Source organism: Bos indicus x Bos taurus, chromosome 11 (assembly GCF_003369695.1).
Source record: "Bos indicus x Bos taurus breed Angus x Brahman F1 hybrid chromosome 11, Bos_hybrid_MaternalHap_v2.0, whole genome shotgun sequence".
Taxonomy (NCBI): Eukaryota; Metazoa; Chordata; class Mammalia; order Artiodactyla; family Bovidae; genus Bos; species Bos indicus x Bos taurus.
The window spans coordinates 4,549,305-4,568,850 of NC_040086.1; the positions used below are offsets into that span (position 1 = coordinate 4,549,305).

At 45.4% G+C, this 19,546-nt stretch overlaps 1 protein-coding gene across 7 annotated transcripts in view; it reads right to left on the reverse strand.

Moving 5' to 3' along the window:
* REV1 (REV1, DNA directed polymerase) overlaps positions 1-19,217 on the reverse strand; it is an 83,153-nt gene extending 63,936 nt beyond the window's left edge. For 2 of the 7 annotated variants that reach the window (XM_027554688.1, XM_027554687.1), the window contains exons 1-2: positions 19,024-19,165; positions 48-108 (exon numbers count right to left, since the gene is read on the reverse strand). In XM_027554688.1, coding sequence (XP_027410489.1) covers positions 48-98 — 51 coding nt within the window. In that variant the 5' untranslated portion in view covers positions 99-108; positions 19,024-19,165. Of the gene's footprint in view, positions 1-47; positions 109-19,023 lie in introns of all 7 variants that reach the window. The other 5 variants (XR_003513267.1, XM_027554690.1, XM_027554691.1 and 2 more) reach the window with 5 other exon arrangements.
* Positions 19,218-19,546: the final 329 nt, after the last annotated feature.

The window sequence follows — 19,546 nt, forward strand, 5'->3', positions numbered from 1 at the left end:
AATACCTAAACAGTTCAATATAATTATTTTTATTCTTTAAAACACACCCATTTTTCCCAGTCATCTTCAGCTCTCTTCCTCCATCCACCTCGTCTCATGGTGGAGCTTCTGTATTAGGGGGAAGAAAAAAGAAATACTTCAATTTCTTAACAAACTGTACTACTAATTGATACTATATTTCAATATCAAGAACAATGAGAAAGTAAAATAAATTCAAATGTTCATTAAAGTTGAAAGTATAATACTGAGGAAATTTTTCCAAAGCGTATCATTCTCCTACTTCACCCCAAACTCCCTGCAGATATATCAAGTTGAAATATCAGACTTTAATTACCACTAATTTTTATTTTTGGCCGTGCCGTGCACACGTGGGATTTTAGTCTCCTGATGAGGGACTGAGCTCGCACCTTCTGCATTGGAAGCACGGAGTCCTGACCCCTGGACCACCAGGGAAATCCCTTCAATTTTAACAGGAAAAACTTTTATGCATTTCTGAGCATCAATCCTAACACCCACGTACATAAAGCATCACCAAATCCAATGGACATACTGTGCTTACTTGTTAACATTAATTAGTGTTAAAAGAACCTCAAATATTTCCCTCCATAAACTGTCCTAAAATATGGCTTTTGAATTCTGTATTCTTAAAAAATTTTTTATTTTATTTTTTGGCTACACCACACGGCATGCAGGATCTTAGTTCCCCAACCAGGAATTGAACCTGCGCCCCCTACATCAGGAATGCAGAGTCTCACCACTGGACCATCAGGGAACTCCCCTGATCTCTCTCTTTGCTATTACATATTGCATACTTAAGAGTGCAGTCATATGACTAAGCATACACACCAAAAAAGAGTGCAGTCCCAGTGTAATTTATCTATTCTGCAAAAACCCTAAAAGAAGTCAATCAAAGCAGTGTAATTAAGGGACACGATGCAGAAAGATTATCACTGATAATAAATTAATAAATCTGGCGTTCTCCTTAAGGGAACACATGACCAACCACACCATCAAGCCACCAAACTGGGTGATCTCAAGTGTCAACTGGCTTAGCAGTGATAAACGTATAAATCAAAGCAGACATCACATGAAGCTCCTTGTAAAGTCAAATTCTTCTAATTCAAACAGCTACATCCTGGGTGGGATACGACTGCATTATCCTTCACAAAATTAATATGAGCTCCATTTTTTTCTTTTAGTAACTATATAGGTTAATACCAAATGGTTACCATATACCACTGGAGAAGTCTTATATGTTATCCAAGTTAAACTGGTTCTGATATGGTTTAAAACAATCTTTTATTGAATAACATTTTAAAATAGCCACACTTTATTCACATATATCACCTGATATTTTCCTTCAAATATTTCTTTCTTAGTATATACAGGATTTATAATATCTACTTGCTGACTTTATACTAATTATGATTTTTACTGCCTACTCTTAAAAGGCACCTGAAAGACATGCAGAGATGGTCTCAGCGTGAACCCCAACAGGGAGACCAGGGGCACAGGGAGACCAGGGGCAGGTGGAAAGGGCTCTGAGGACAGGCGGCAGAGTGGAAGCCCTACCAGGTGCTGTGGGTGCAGGAGGGGAGGGGGCTGTTTGTTATGTCTCTGACAAGCAAGGGCGTGTGTTCACCCGGAGTTCCAGGACAGCCATCAGTGCTGTTTAATCCTTCTGGTCTCAGCAAGCTCACTCTGTCCAGTCTGTTCCCCCAAGACCTCTCTCTATCTTAAAGGAGTCTGGGAAATGTGACCACAGTTCTTGACTTTGACTCCACACATCTGCTCTTACAAGTGAAAAGTGTGGGCATTCTGGTCATTGTACATTAAGAACGAATACTAACAAAAATTATACGAAACCATTAATCTGCTAAATGAAGCTAAGTTTAAGGAAATAACACATTTTAAAAGTTTAATTCACCTGACCATTTAAAAGCCTCATTGTAAGAAGTCAATACGAAAATCCGTATTGATGGCTTAATAAGGGAGATCTCACTGACACAAAACTTCTTCAAAGAAAAGTTTTAAAGGTTCTCCCTCTTCCCAAGTAAAGCTATCCCAGACCAAGTTTTGAAAATGAAAAGCAACGAAGGGCTAAAAAGGTAATTTCATCAAATTTCAAAAATGTAATTTGACCCATGTACAGCAAACTCCTATTGGCCCAGGATTCAATAAAAACCAAGAAGAGGGAAAAGGAAACAAGAAATACAGTTCATTTTATACATTTAAATTCTACTTTGAAAAAAATTCCATGACAAATAGTAAACCTGGTTATGTGGACCGACTCTCCTGCTGAGGAAGAGGAAAACTAGACAAAACAGTGTTTAAAAAGATAGCCTCAAGGCACAGGAGGCCGAGCAAATAATGAAAAATTACTGGGCCAAGACTCGGCAGCTGATAGAGGAGAGCTGCTGCGTCATATCAGCTCCCCAAACCGGGAGATCTTCCCTTCTGGCTGAGCACACATAGTGAGTAAGGGAGTGCCAGCGGGGGCTCAGGGTCGTCCTGGGACACAGCTCTTCACATCTGGACGGAGGGCCCCAGGGTCAGAGTCAGCTGGAGGCAGGCAGCCCAGGGCACCCTGCCCGGGGTCAGCCTAGCCTCAGAGCAGACCCAGGTGACCGGGGGCTGCCCCACGGCGCCTGGCAGAAGGCAATTTGGATGCTCTGAGGAGACAGCTGCCTAAACTTCATGTATCTCTACCCACGAGCTTGCAGATACAGTATCTGGCACATAAAGATAACGAGGCACACCAAGAAACAATCACACGAACCAAGAGGAAACAACAAAATAAACAGACCTACACAGACTCTAGGAAAGGAAATTAATGTAGACTTTAAAGTAGTCGTGTTTACTCTGCTCAAAGAGGGGAAAGACAAACTTCAGACTATTGGTAAAGAACTGGAAAATATCAGAAATAACTAGACAGTAACTCTCAAGTGAAAAGATACAATATTAGAAATTAAGAATGTAATGAACAGAAAAAAGGAAACAAAGAATAAGTGGAATAAGTCAGAAGAAAATGTCCAGACAGGGAGCATATGGACAGAAGGGAAAGAGACACAGAATGTATACAAGAAAGTCTAATTTAAGTAAATTGCGGGGGTAAAGAGGAAAAAGAGAAGTTATGTTTAAAGAAACAATGGCTAAAACATAGTCTGAAACTGATTAAAGGTATCAAACTACAAATTCAAAAAGCCCAATGAGTCCCAAACTGGGAAAAAAAACATAAAGAACCTATATCTAAACATATAATAGTGACACTATGAAAAACTAAAGACAGAAAAAAAGTCTTAAAAATTGTCATGGGTGGGAAAAAGAGATCCCGTTCAAACTACTGTAATGAAACAGACAGCTTTCTTTTCCACAGAAACACAGAACCAGAAGACAACCGTGCTGAAAGAAAATGATTACTTAGAATTCTACACCCAGAGAAAAATTCAGCCAAGAAAGTTGAAATAAAGGCTTTTTCAGGCAAATAAAAAGAGGTTAATGTCACCAGCAAAGTAAAGAAAATTAGAAAGTATATCCCTTAGGTAGAAAGAAAATCCTCTTCGATGGAAGATCAAAAATACAGGAAAAACATACACACACTCACAGCAAGGAAAACAGTAAAGAGCTGCACGAACCAATTGAAAAAGCAAGAGAGTTCCAGAAAAACATCTATCTCTGCTTTACTGACTATGCCAAAGCCTCTGACTGTGTGGATCACCACACACTGTGGAAAATTCTGAAAGAGATGAGAATACCAGACCACCTGACCTGCCTCTTGAGAAACCTATATGCAGGTTAGGAAGCAACAGTTAGAACTGGACATGGAACAACAGACTGGTTCCAAATAGGAAAAGGAGTACGTCAGGCTGTATATTGTCACCCTGCTTATTTAACTTATATGCAGAGTATATCATGAGAAACGCTGGGCTGGAGGAAACACAAGCTGGAATCAAGATTGCCAGGAGAAATATCAATAACCTCAGATATGCAGACGACACCACCCTTATGGCAGAAAGTGAAGAGGGACTAAAGAACCTGTTGATAAAGGTGAAGGAGCAGAGTGAGAAAGCTGGCCTAAAACTCGACATTCAAAAATCTAAGATCAGGGCATCTGGTCCCATCACTTCATGGCAAACAGATGGGCAAAAAATGAAACTAGTAACAGATTTTATTTTCTTGGGCTCCAAAATCACTGCAAATAGTGGTGATTGTAGCCATGAAATTAGAAGATGCTTGCTCCTTGCAAGAAAAGCTATGACAAACCTAGCTAGTGTATTAAGAGGCAGAGACATCACTTTGATAAGAAAGGTCCGTCTAGTCAAAGCTATTGTTTTTCCAGTAGTCATGTATGGATGTGAGAGTTGGGCCATAAGGCTAAGTACTGAAGAATTAATGGTTTTGAACTGTGGTGTTAAGAGAAAACCCTTAGGAGTCCCTTGGACAGCAAGGAGATCCAACCAGTCCATCCTAAAGGAGATCAGTCCTGGGTGTTCATTGGAAGGACTGATGCTGAAGCTGAAACTCCAATACTTTGACCACCTGATGCAGAGACCCCACTCATTAGAAAAGCCCCTGATGCTGGGAAAGATTGAAGGCAGGAGGAGAAGGGGACAACAGAGGATGAGATGGCTGGATGGCATCATCGACTCAACGGACATGAGTTTGAGCAAGCTCTGGGAGATGGTGAAGGACAGGGAAGCCTGGAGTGCTGCAGTCCATGGGGTCACAAAGAGTTGGGCACGATTAAGCAACTGAACACCACCACCGCCACCACCGAGTACTGTCCTCACAATACGAGCAGATGGGATAGTCACTACGAAGTTCAACTAGTAGCTCCAATGGGTTCTCGCTTGTCCTTAAATGGGAAAGGCTTCAACACCAAAGAGCTGTTTTGAGGTTTTGTTTTGTTTCTGTTCAACCATAGAGACCCTCACTGTCTAAGGCTATGATCATTCTCAGATCACTGAGGTTATAAGAGCACAATGGAGATTCCTGGAATTCAAAACCCAGGGAAGCAGAACTTTGCTCTAGACCCACCTACACATTAGTCAGGCTGCGACTTTGAAGAGACTCTCACCAATGTATTAAAAACAAAAATCAAATAACTATGTGCAGGGCATTTTTATGTCTTTGTAACACTCTTTTGTCTTCACCGTATAGTGGCTTTTGAAGTGAAGTCGCTCAGTCATGTCCGACTCTTTGCGACCCCATGGACTGAGGAGCCTACTATGCTCCTCAGTCCATGGGATTTTCCAGGCAAGAGTACTGGAGTGGGTTGCCATTTCCTTCTCCAGAGGATCTTCCTGACCCAGGGATCGAACCCAGGTCTCCCTCACTGTAGGCAGAAGCTTTACCGTCTGAGCCACCAGGGAAGTCCTAATACTGGCTTTTAGGGATTCTAAATTGAGCTGACAGTTTATATTCTAACACAGCATGTATTTCATACATTTAAAATACCTTTGAAAAATATACAAAAATAAAACATCAAGATATTTAGAACAGATATTACTCTTAATCTAACAGAACTCTTAAAAAAATTTTTTTTAACCTGGTCTCTTCGCCTTCAGTACACTGAAAGATTTTCCTATTATCAGTTATTTTAATGTACAATGAAACAATTCCTGTACTATAAGATATCAGTTTGATCAACACCAAACACACACAGACTTCAAAAAACTGTAACCCATCACTAAAAGTGGCTACAGCATACAGAGCATTCTCTAAACAACAAACTGTATGTGTGGGGCCATTTGCCTTTTCAACAAGTGGACCTGCTCTGTCTTTTCTCAAGGCATCCTCTACTGCCCTCCAAATTCATGGTCTGTGTTTATACACCACTTTGCCAGGTTGCTTGTATTCAGTTGTGCTAGGCGTCCATTTTCAAAAACAGTTTTTCCTTCTATGTAAAAGCACTGTATGTTTACTGCAGAAAACTGAGAAACTACAGGGAGCAAAAAAGGGAAGGGAAAATTATCACATTTCCACCTTCTTAAAAAAAAAAAACACCTGTTGACTGACACTGTTTATTTCTTCAGTATTCCTTAAATTTTTAACACTGAAATGTAAATGTTATGTTGAACAATGTTATGTTAAATGTTATGCTAAATTGTTAAATTTAAATATTAAAAATTTCAACACACCAGTGTATCTTACCACTGCATTTCCACAGTGTCTTACTTTTCCCAAGGAGGTCTGTACATCTCCTATTTATCTCAACAATACATCTATGGAATAGGGAGGCCAAATACTGATTATTTCACACACAGGCGCCTTCTAGGTAAAAGGGCTAAAATGTTTGATAAGGCTGCATGGCCGGTTTGTGGTGCAAAACCACACTCATCTTGTACAAATGCACGTCTCCAAATCTCCAATGGAGAAATGAACAATGCTATTAACGTAACAAGCTTCTGAAAACAGCACTCCCACTGAACTGAACCAGCCTAACACGGTTCCACAACACGAGATGCTTCGACTCTGGCACCGTCCGGGTCAGAAACGGCAGCTGGCAGACAGGTGACAGGACTGCAGCAGGAACCGGGCCCCACGAACAGCCTGCATCCAGACCCCACCGTGTGTCCGCGGTCACGAGAGGCAGAGGCCCAGGAACAGCGCCCCTGCGGCTGGTTCTCTGGCCTCAAGCCGCCAGGAGCTCCTGTATCTGTGGAGAGAAAGGGGCCTGACCAACTCTAGTCTCTTACAGTTTTTAAAAATTATGATTCTGTGCATCTATCCATTTATGAAAAAGGCTTTTACGATGAAAGCACACGTATTATGCTACTCTGTTTATTCGTCCAGGAAACAAAGGCTGCACACAGATGTGGCTCTAACAGTAAGTAATGATCCCTGCTCAGTGAGAGGTCTGGCCTTTGCCCCTGGCTTGCCCTGCTGATAAATGTCTCCTTTTACCTGAGGGTTAACAGCCACTTCAGGTAATCTAACAGTAAGATTTACGGTGGAGGCTTCAGGCCACGCGTCACTAACCTTCTGAGGGGCTAGAGACAGAAGGTCAACCTCATCTATCTGACCAAACTCCAATAAAAACCCTGGCCACTAGGTGAGCTGCCCTGGTTGGCAATACTTCTTGGGTATTGTCAACTGTCATTAACAGAAGTCACCCCACCTCAGACTCCAGCGGTGCATCCAAAGCTGCACGTGGAACTCCCCTGTGTGGCCCATGCCCTTGGACAGCTTTAACCTGCATCTGTTCACTGCAGTAAGTCTCCACCACGACGACCGCAACAGCTCCCAAGAGCTCTGAGTCCTTCCGGTGAGCTACTGCCCCTGAGGGTGGTTCTGGGGACCCCCAAACTCTGGAGTGCCAGAATGACAACAGCCTCCCAGTATTCATTCATTCTTTTAGTAAAAGAACACCTCTCCTAACCCATCTTAGCGGTGAGCAGGGCTGCAAAGGGAGGCTCTATTCCCTCAGCTCCTTTGAATCAGGAGTGGCCATGTGACTAAGCTCTGGCCGGTGAGATGAGAGCAGAGTAATGAATACAAAACTCTGTGCCATTTTTTCTGAAAAGAAGTTGTTTACTCTTTTGGAATGCAGCTTTGAGGTGACCGAGCTTCAACCAACAGAACAAAGACAGGGGATGGCTAAGAAAACAGAAGGAACCTGGGCCCTCAATGACCTAAAACAAGCAGTCGCCCATCAGCTGTGCCCTGCCGCCATCACAGGGCAGAGAGCTGTTAATCCTCTGTCATCGCCCACATCACTCTGCTCTAAGTCTTGGCCACAACCTCGCACCCTGGTCCCTCGCTACCCTGCACCCTAAGGAATGGACCTACATTTCATTGTTTGGGTATTATGACTCAGAAGCAATTATTTCAATAAACTGCACAGAAATAAAGAGAGACAAGCAATAAGACAGAGAATTACAGTTTATGGATATACAGGTTTCGCCCCCTTTTTTCAAAAGTTTACTTTGCACCACTTTACTCTTATGAAAAACCTACATCAGTACATGTTTTTGCTAACCAAAAGAAACCCCAAGAGGATTTTCACTTTTACAAAAAGATGGGAAAGCAAAAGCCACATCTGGCTTGCTTCACAGCAGCCTGTTACCAAGGGAGCGTGCACCCAGGAGCGTTACCAAGAGCGTGAGCGCTGCCCGGCACCTTCTCCAGGAAGCACGCGCAGTCACGGCGTCAAGCCCCCGCTGTGCTGGGCCGAGCCACTGGGTCTGTGAGCATCTGCACTGCATCTCAGTTTATATTTTGCACCCGTTGGCAAGACAGTCCTGCAGTAACTGTTTCTTTGCTTTTGGCCATTTCAGCTTAAGAAAGGTTTCACAGGAACACTCTACTCAGCCAGCAGGGGAAATCTGTATTCAAACTGAAAATGGGTAACAGATACTTGTAATGTCCTGTTTGAGCCTGATCTTGCTAAAAGCAAATTTTCTATCTCAAACCATCCAATATAACACATTTCTCTCTTATCCTCTTGGTTAGTCACAACAATGAAAATATATTTCCTTCCCCCTGCAAATGATGGATCTAACAAAATCAGTCATTTGAAAACAAAGTGTTCTAAAAGAATCACTAATAATTTTCTTCCCTGTAATTACAGATTTCCATAGAAGGAAAAGCAAACGAAGACACGGTGGTAATAAAAGTACAAAGAACCGCCGCCTCTGGTTTTCAAGGGTGTAGCAACATTAACTGGTTTCCTAATGCCCTCCCTCTACTTGGTGAACTCCAACTGCTCATTAAAGTATCTCCACTAGGAGGTCCCACCTGCTTCTCAAAGTCAGCATGTCCAAAAGTAGGGATCAAGACACCAAGGAAAAGAATGTTCTGGAGATGATATGATTTTAGAAAAGAGAGTCAGCGAGGAGTGATTTCACTAAGGAGAAGCTCCAGTCTCACAGGAAAGCCAAACGGACACCTGGAGGAAGTTCAAGGTTGCAGTAAATCAAGGACTCCCAAGGCCCCCACAGAAGGCAGGGGCGAACTCAGCCGGAGAACAAAGGGCGTCCCGCCAGAGAAGAGGGCGGCCTGTGCTCCCAGTGGGGCTTCACCAGCAGCTCCTGGAGGGCGTGTTAACACACATGCTGGGCCCCAACTGCAAGCTGCTCACTTTGTAGGCAGGTCAGGAGTGGGGCCGGGCACCTGAACTTCTAAAAAGCTCCCGGGAACAGTGACGCTGCTGGTGTGGGGCACAGGCTTTGAAAAGCACCAGCGTTGCCTACAGTGCACCTAGAGTGGTCACGGGACAGAGACAAGTGCAGCGAAGCTCCGAGGTGCTGAGACAGAGTACCAAGGAGGAAGAATGCCGTGACGACGTGCACCGGCAGAAAGACCCTGACGACAGAGTAAGCGCAGCTCAGCAAGAGGCGGTCTGGCTTAGATTACGGGTAACAAGAGCTTTCCTGTCCTTCGCCTCCCCCCCCCACCCCACCCCCCAGATTCCAGGCCTGAGCCAATAGTTTACTCCATGTTCACTGAATATTTACTGTAATTTGCAGTTTTCAAGATGAATAAAGTGTAAACCACAATTCAAAATTATCTTTTAGAGAAAAATGATTTGCACAGACCTGCAATACTGGAGCCAACATTAGCGGCACCGACAAAAACCAACGGACCCCCAAGAAGACAGCAGGAGGTAGCTCTCTTGTTGGGGACTAGATCCAAGACTTCACCGAAAAGGCGGATCTGAGCTAAGGGCAACGAATAAGATTTTAATAGGCTGAGGGGAATGAAAGAGCGATTTCAAGAAAAAAAAAAAAAAAAGCTCTTCAAGGCAACATTCTGGGGCTGACACATGGACAGAGCCAGTGGTAGATGAACAAGGCAGGTAAGGGAATAAAACAGTAGGCCCTCAAAATCATCAGAAGTCTGAACCTGCCTTTGTGAAAGTGAAGGAAAGAAAAAAGTCGCTCAATCATGTCCAGCTCTTTGTGACCCCATGGACTGTAGCCCGCCAGGCTCCTCTGTCCATGCGATTCTCCAGGCAAGAATACTGGAGTGGCCTGCCATGCCCTCCCCCAGGGGATCTTCCCAACCTAAGGATCAAACCCTAGTCTCCTGCACTGGTAGGCAGGTTCTTTACCCTCTGAACCACTTAACCTGTGAGTATCAACGATGGGGGAGGCAATGACTGCACGCAGGGGCAAGGGTCCAGCTCCTGAGCCTCCTCTAGACCAAGAGCTCATGTTTGCCACCCACAAAGCGTTAGAACTCCGAACTCACACGGCAGACATGCGCCACACACCAGAAACAAGCCCTTCTGAGTGGCCGCAGTTCAAGAATAAGGCAGGCCCACTTGAGTCTAGATCTATCAGCGCCATCGGCCACAAACCTCTTCTCTCACAAACCCTTATGTTAACGCAGCTGCAAGTGAAAACCGAGTGTTTTAGAACAGCCATGGCATTACTTTCTGGCCTCTTTTCTCTTGCTTTGTGACAAGAATTCCCTATGTTAAAAACAACCACAAACAACTCCAGTACTTTCTAGGATGACAGGACATTTTACCAAGCTACTATGTTCATCGTAAGACACTAGAAATCTTCCTCAAGACAGTTTATTTAGGTTCTATGACTGTGTTAGGAGAAGGCAATGGCACCCCACTCCAGTACTCTTGCCTGGAGAATCCCAGGGATGGAGGAGCCTGGTGGGCTCCAGTCCATGGGGTCGCTAAGGGTCGGACATGACTGAGCAACTTCACTTTCACTTTTCACTTTCATGCATTGGAGAAGGAAATGACAACCCACTCCAGTGTTCTTGCTTGGAGAATCCCAGGGACAGGGGAGCCTGGTGGGCTGCCATCTATGGGGTTGCACAGAGTCGGACACGACTGAAGTGACTTAGCATAGCATAGCATATGCCTGTGTTAACAGATTCTATTTCTGAGAAATCCTCCAGTGAGCTCCAAGAGGATGTAATAACCTTTAAGGGACAATCTAAAATAAGATGTTCCACTGGGCATAAATAATATGCCAAAAAATTAACCTTCAACAATGTAAACCTAGCAACTTCAACTCAAGATCTAAAATTCAAAGTGCCAACTAAGTGGCTACAAGATTTTACAACTCTACCACCACCACCTCCCCTCAGTAACAAGAATCCCATGTCACAGACTTAGGTCTCTTTTCAGCTAACAATAGTAATAACCTAAAATTAAATTTACAAATTCAAAAAGAAACCAAGAGTAAACTTTTTAGAGTCCAAATTACCGTGCTTTTAAAATACCAAAAGGCATGTAGTTTATAACCCTACCTACAACACAATTTATAAAAAGTACTTAACTCAAATGAACCCAGGTTTCAAATGTCATTATTTCCATAAGAGAAAATGCTATTTTTCAATAGAAGGGGATCTTTCTACATACCTAAATATATTCAAATGCAGCCTACTCTACTGGAGATCTCCAAGTTACTACTGCAGAGTTGTACCAAAAGCGCATCTGTTCGCACTTCTTTAGCTACTATTAAGAAAGAATCTGGCTGGCCTTTGTCCCAGCTTCCTGGGAGACTCTAAACCCCTGGAATTTCACAGCTGACAGCAGTCTCTTTGTTATCCACGGTGGACCTCCAGGACCACGTCTTTTATATAAACAGGTGACTCCCAGGTGGCCCCTTATTTCAAGATGGGGAGGCCACGCTGGAAAGGCCAACCAAGTGATTAGAGGCTTGGCTCTGAGCCACATGCCAACAGCCTGACCTCCTGGAAGAAGAGGGGTCTGTAAAGGAAATTCGACCTTGTGGTCCATGATTCAATCAATCATGCCAATGTAATAAAACCCCAATAAAACCTCTGGACTCTGAGATGCAGGTAAGCTTCCCTGGTAATCACCAACTGACGGGGTAGGAGGATGAGTCCTGAGGACAGGGAAGCACCGGGTCTGGGACCCTCTCAGACCTCTCTCCACGCCTCTCTTCATTTGGCAGATCCCGGCTTGTATGCTTTATGATAAAATGTTAATTCTAAGTACAGCACCTTCTTGAGTGCTGTGAGTCATTCTAACAAATGATTAACTCTGAGGAGGCAATGGAACTCCCAAATACGGGGCCAGGTGGTCACAAGAGCAGGGGACCTGCAAGCCCCAAAGCCTGCAGCTGGCATCTGAAAAAAAGGGAGACTGATGCCCTTAACCTGTGGCGCCAGGTTGGCTGCCCCAGCGCTGGGCTGTTAAGAGCCAAAACCACATGGTGCACATAAAACAGCACATACAGCCCTGCCCCTTGTCTCAGGACTTAACAGAGGCTAAATGAGGAAAAGTCGAGTGAAAGCACTTTTTAAGGCCTGTGCTTAGTCACTTAGTTGTGTCCGAGTCTTTGTGACCCCTTGGACTGTAACCCACCAGGCTCCTCTGTCCATGGGGATTCTCCAGGCAAGAATACTGGAGTGGGTTGCCAGGCTCCTCCAGGGGATCTTCCCAACCCAGGGATCGAACCCAAGTCTTCCGTCTTGAGCCACCAGGGAGGCCCTTTTAAGGCCTAAAGCATTACAAAAAGGGACTTTTTGGTTACATGCTCAAAAATATTAAAGAAGAAATTATTAAAATATTTTTAAAATTCATGATTGTTCAGCTTAAATTTCTGAAAGGCTTAAAATATCAATAAATGGCCAGTAAGTCATATAAAGTTTACTATAAGATAAAACTGAAAACTTCAATGAAAAGCATTTTAAATCTCAAGTGTAGAAATGATGGAGTTTCAGTTCAGTTCAGTTCAGTCATTCAGTCGTGTCCGACTCTTTGCGACCCCATGAATCGCAGCACACAGGCCTCCCTGTCCATCACCAACTCCCGGAGTTCACTTAAACTCACGTCCATCAAGTCCACGATGCCATCCAACCATCTCATCCTCTGTCGTCCCCTTCTCCTCCTGCCCCCAATCCCTCCCAGCATCAGAGTCTTTTCCAATGAGACAACTCTTCGCATGAGGTGGCCAAAGTACTGGAGTTTCAGCTTTAGCATCATTCCTTCCAAAGAACACCCAGGACTGATCTCTTTTAGAATGGACTGGTTGGATCTCCTTGCAGTCCAAGGGACTCTCAAGAGTCTTCTCCAACACCACAGTTCAAAAGCATCAATTCTTCGGCACTCAGCTTTCTTCACAGTCCAACTCTCATATCCATACATGACCACTGGAAAAACCATAGCCTTGACTAGATGGACCTTTGTTGGCAAAGTAATGTCTCTGCTTTTCAATATGCTATCTAGGTTGGTCATAACTTTCCTTCCAAGGAGTAAGCGTTTTTTAATTTCATGGCTGCAATTACCATCTGCAGTGATTTTGGAGCCCAGAAAAATTAAGTCTGACACTGTTTCCACTGTTTCCCCATCTATTTCCCATGAAGTGACAGGACCAGATGCCATGATCTTCGTTTTCTGAATGTTGAGCTTTAAGCCAACTTTTTCACTCCCCACTTTCACTTTCATCAAGAGGCTTTTTAGTTCCTCTTCACTTTCTGCCATAAGGGTGGTGTCATCTGCATATCTGAGGTTATTGATATTTCTCCCAGCAATCTTGATTCTAGCTTGTGCTTCTTCCGGTCCGGCGTTTCTCATGATGTACTCTGCGTATAAGTTAAATAAGCAGGGTGACAATATACAACCTTGACGTACTCCTTTCCTATTTGGAACCAGTCTGTTGTTCCATGATGGAGTTTAGAAAATGTGAAATTCAGCTATTATATTCTGATTAAACCTCCCAAGAGCTCATTTTAGCCTCGATTCTGATCAGGCATGATTGAGAACAATAAGCAACATTTTGCCTACTCATATACTGGGCTCAAGCAAAAACTATTTACATCATAACCAACTTCATGCCCATCCCCAACTAATCTTTTAATTTAGGAATAAGACCACATTGGTCTTTAAAAAGTTTCTCAAACCATCCCAGATGCATATGGCAAAATATACCATTCAACTCTACCCTCTTGAACCTAAGATACTAAACATACAGTGTGGTCTTTCTCTCGGTGATGAAGGGGGAAATTTAGAGTACCAGAGAAAAAATGGCTTTAGAGTTTAAATACACACACAAAAAAATCCCAACAAAACCCTAGACTCTAGTTCTATTTCTCCTCGATCATCAAATAATTCTCTGGGTCTCATTTTTTCTCCAGGAAAATACAGGGCCATGGCCTACAGAACCTTCAGGGTTCATTCTAGCACTGGCGTTCTGAATCTACTTAAGTGTTGACAAGTCAGCAACTTAGAATTTAGATACTCTTCAAATTTTAAAAATGCCACAAGGTGATGTCAAAAATCCTTAAAGCTTACCATGGCGTAAAAACGTGCTACACCAATGTATCCCTCCTTACTAAAAACAAAAATAATAAAGGCTTGCACCCCAATCAACAGAAACACATGTATTTACCTGCGTCCTGAAAACCTATTTTTAGCCTTAAGCAACTTTAAAGCTAGTAACGTTTTCCTAAATCTAATGCTTCACATCTACGACATGCTAAGCCTTTTCAAACTAACTACAGAGCTGACCTACCGGGACACACATGATGCTTTGACTCATTTTTAATGAGTTAATAATTCTGCATATCATCACCCTGTTAAAACACTTCACACTTATAAAACACAGACATTTAAGTATAGTGCAGATGGTCCCTAACTTAGAGTGCTTTCATTTACAATTTTTCGACTTTATGGTGATGCCAAAGTGACACACGCTCAACAGAAGCCACACTTGCCCTTCTGGCCTCTCCTGGAGCCACAGACACCAGTGGGATACTCTCTGGTGACGCAAGGTTGGGGCTCCACATTTCCCAATTGGCCACCCAGTCCTGAGGATGGACCACCGATACACTCACAGCCACTCTGTTTTTTACTTTCAGTATAGTACTGAGGCTTCCCAAGTGGCTCAATGGTAAAGAATCCACCTGCCAATGCAGGAGAAGCAAGAGACACAGGTTTAATCCCTGGGTCAGGAAGATCCTCTGGAGGGAATGACTACCCGCTCCAGTATTCTTGCCTGGAGAATTCCAGGGACAGAGGAGCCTGGAGGTTGTCAAGTCCATACAGTACATGGGGTTGCAAAGAGACAGACACGACTGAGCACGCTATAAGCTCTATCTAAGAACCAAACACATTTTTCGGGTGTGGAACCCATCATGAAAGAAGGCAGAAATTGAACACACTAAAGATGGTGAAACATCTCCTCTTTCCCAACTACAAGACTTGTACTTCAACTGGATCTCAAGGATTTTCCTGTCTTCAGCCTCCAGTAAGTCCTTTCAACACCACAATCACATCTCCAGCTGAACTTCAAAGGAAAAGATATAAAAGCCACTCCAGTGGACGACTGTTGAGATAATCACTCTTAGCATCTTCCACAGATCTAAGAATAAAGCTGACTTACACCTAAAGACCAAATACTCGTCACTATTCTCAGCAGTTTACTTTTTAAATCCGTTCTAGACATCCATAAAATGTATTTATTTTAAAAAGGAGTTCCATAAATATAACTTTGGTAGCCAGAAAAATTCAGCAAAATAAAGATAAAACTGGATGAACTGCATTTTTATCTCATGCAAAAACACAAAAATCCTAAGTGAATACTCAAAGATGTTTTCAAGTGTTGGCTTTCAAAACTGTGAAACAGCCCGTTCTAAGCACTTTATATATATTAACTTGATTATTTCTTACCATAATCCTATAAAGTAGGTATTACTGTCCCAGGGAAGGCAAACTAAGGCACCAAAAGATATTCACTTGCCCAAAGCCACACAATCAGTAAATGTAGGAGCCAGGCTGTCTGACTCCAGAACTAATGTTTACATCAACTATACACCACTCATTCACTTAACAGGTTTAACTAAGAGCCTACTGTGTGCCAAGCACCCTTCTAAGCACCGGGGACAGAGCCACAAACAAGTCAGACAAGACCTCTGCCCTCCAGTGGAGAAGAAGTCTTGGAACAAACAAGTCTTATGGGGGAAAGGGATACATGAAGAGCGTTATCTTATCTCGTAACACATGCCAGGAAGAGAAAACAAACACAATGAATCGAAAGTGACAGAGAGAGGGGCTGGCTTCATCTTAGGGGTAAGAGAAGGGATAATTCTGATGTGATAACATCTAGGCAACAAACGGAAGACATCTGTCAAGGCAAGATCACCACCAGGAGGAAGGGGTAGGCCAACTTAAAGAATAGCAGGGATAACATCCCTAAGACAGGAACAGAGTGATTTGTTCAAGAAATGGCAAAAAGTTCTGATTCAATTCTAAGGGTGTCAGGAAGCTTTTTGGAGGATTTTGATCAAGAAGAGTGACGGTGTGATTTATGTTTTTAAAAAGACCACTCTTTTTACTTTGGGATCAGTCAGCAAGACCAAGAGAAACAGGGTCACGGGGGAAGGCACTGTCACAACCATCTGAGATGCCTGAACCAAGACCAGGATCCACGTATTATCAGTAGACACTAAAAGGGAGAAGGCAATGGCACCCCACTCCAGTACTCTTGCCTGGAAAATCCCATGGACGGAGGAGCCTGGCAGGCAGCAGTCCATGGGGTCGCACAGAGTCCGACACGACTGAGCGCCTTCACTTTCACTTTTCACTTCCATGCATTGGAGAAGGAAATGGCAACCCACTCCAGTGTTCTTGCCTGGAGAATCCCAGGAATGGGGAAGCCTGGTAGGCTGCTGTCTATGGGGTCGCACAGAGTCGGACACGACTGAAGTGACTTAGCAGCAGTAGCAGACACTAAAAGAACAGCATGCAAGCTAATCGTCCCTGAAAAAGACTCTAAAATATTCCTCCTTCCTCATCTCCCATTCCCGACTTGATTTTGAAAAAAAATCAGTTTTTAAAAATATCCATGTTAATGCTTTAGTGGGTACTATTATAGGAGGAAAAAAAGGTTAAAAGGTATTTCCTTCACTTACAAACATACTCTTATCATTTATCATATGCCACACACACCCATACATTCTTGAGAAGCAGAAAGAGCTTTACTGCTCTTTAGTTCAGGGCTCGTTCATTTACTTGGAGACAAGAAGTGGTAGCTCTTCTGATCAGCTTTCTTCTCACACTTTGTCTCAGCACATCCCAGCTCATACTATTAACAGGTTGTGGACTGCAATGAAGTACACCAAAGGGAATAACATGTATTTAGGGAGCACCACTATGTACCAGGGACTCACTAGATGCCCTACATTTAAGAACTCATTTAATCCTCAGATACCCAAGGTAGGAAGTGAAGTCTTCATTACACAAATGAGAGAAAAAAAAAAAAAAAATCAGAGAAATCAGTAACTTAAATTGTCCACGATAATAACAGGCAGAGCCAGGATTTAAGTCTACATCTAACTCTGAAGTTCTTGTCTACTACAGCAGCTATCAAAGACAGGACTATAAAATATATATTACATGTAATCTTTCTAGCTTCTTCTTACTGACTACCTTTTTGTTGGTGGGGCTGGGTTTATGAAGAATCTGAGTTTTGAAGATGGGAATGCAGAAGATGAAGTGATCTTACATTTTCAAATACATTACTTTGAAAAAGTATTTTCTGCTTGAGATTCCAAAGAAATTAATCATAAAGATTCCCACCTTTAAAAAAAAATATCTTAAGTATCAATCGTTTACCATGAAGTAGGAGTAATGTTCTCTGAAAGTCTGGTACAGATTCTGTCCTCAAAACACCTACAGCTAAAGACAGGATGCAAATAAAAAGAAAATCATCAATAATATCTGAGAAGTGGCAAACAGCCTAAGGAGTGAATGAAGAGCCTTCTAGATCAGGGAAGGATTGCTGGGAAAAGAGGGACTCTAGGTGAGCTTCCCTGGAGAAGGGAATGGCAACCCACTCCAGTGTTCTTGCCTGGAGAATTCCATGGACAGAGGAACCTGGCGGGCTACAGTCCATGGGGTCGCAGAGTCGGACACGACTGAGCCAGTAACACACAGGTGAGCTTCCCAGAGTCTAGGAAGTACAGCGAGGGGGCAAGACACTAGGAGCATCTGCTCGGCTAAGACAAGCCTATGTGCAAAAGCAGAGATGGAAATTTGGAAAGCAGGTAGACGGTACTCAAGGTTACCTACGTTCCACACTAAAGAGGAAAAGGCTAATTCTTGCAGACTATAGTGGACAGGCTAGGCAGACAGACAGAATTAACAATCAGAATTACATAAAGTCCTTACCAGCCAGTTACAAGCTCTTTTATGGTACGTGCTAGTCTAGTTATTCTCATTTAAATGATACCATCTCTACGCTGGACGTGACCTGAAGATGCGGAAGGCAGAAATAGTAGACTCAACACCTGCAATCTGTTTGGTTTTTTTTTTTAAGTCAGAGGCGGGGGCGGGGGGTCAACTAAGGAGTGATACACTAACACCTTTCTTTCCCAAATGAGTTTCGGCAGTAAACAGCAGGGAAACGTGTAGGGAAATGCCCCTCTCCGTCCACACAGGTGCTGAATCATTTCACAAGGAGTGCAGTGGGCGAGGGGCGCTTGTCAGGACAGTTGGGGACAGGTGCCTGCGTATTAAGGCAACAGATAAGTAAGCAGGAAAAACAAGTGAGTAAAAACTGCCTTCGCAGAGTCCGACGCCGATTCCCGGGTCCCGCGGGGCGGAGGGGGTGACGCCACGGCGGGAGGCCGGGCGGAGGGTCCGGCGCGGGGCCCCGGCCGCCAGCCGCGACGCTCCGAGCCCGGCCGCCCGCGCGCACGAATGAATGGCGCGGGGCTGAAGAGCCGGCGCGGCGCCGGCGCAGCAACCGAGAGTTTGCGGTGCGGTCCGAGCGGGGCCGGCGCGGGGCGCGGCGGAGAGGGCCGCGGGCGCGGGTCGTCGGCGCGGCGCCTCCGCGGGCGGCCGAGAGCGGGCGGCGGCGGCGGGCCGGCCGCGCCATGGCGGAGGGGGAAGGGGAGGTCACGCGTTACATAACCCGGCAGCTGCCGCGCTTCGGGCGCCGCGGGCCGCCCAGGCCGCGAGACCAACGGCCGCGGGGCCCGGGCCGGCGCGCCCGCCCTCGCCCCGCCTCAGGCCGCCGCGCCGGGCGACGCGGGGCCGCTCCCACCCCGCCCCCACCCCCGCCGCCGGCCCGGGTCGCTCACCTTCAGCCCTGCCCCAGACCACCATGCCCGGGCGCGGCCGCCTCCTCCGGCCTCGCGGGCCCCGGCGCCGCCGCACGGTGCCCTCGCCGGGGGCGGGGAGGAGGGCCGGCGAAGGAGTCGCACCGCCGCGCCGCGGTCCACGCTCGCCCCACGCTCGCGGCGGCCGGCCTGCGCGCGCTCGGCGCCTGCTCCGCCCCTCCCCCCAGCGGGCGCGCGCGCCGCGGCTCCGCCCCGCCCCGCCCCTCCCCCTCCGGCGGCCGGCGCGCTCCCAGGCCCCGCCCCGCCCCGCCCCGCCCGCGGCTGCTCGCGCTCCGCCCCGCGCGGCGCCCGCGCCCGCGTGGAGCCCTGCCCTGGGCGATGGCGAACCGCAGGCGCCAAGCCCCTGTTGTCCCCGGCCGGCCCGCAGCGGGCCGCGCCTCCGTGGCACCTGACCATCTGGCTCGCGGGGGCGGAGAGGAGCGCGGCGCGGGCCCGCCTTCCGCATCGCGCCGCCAGCCCTGCTCCCCGAACCCGGCTCGCCTCC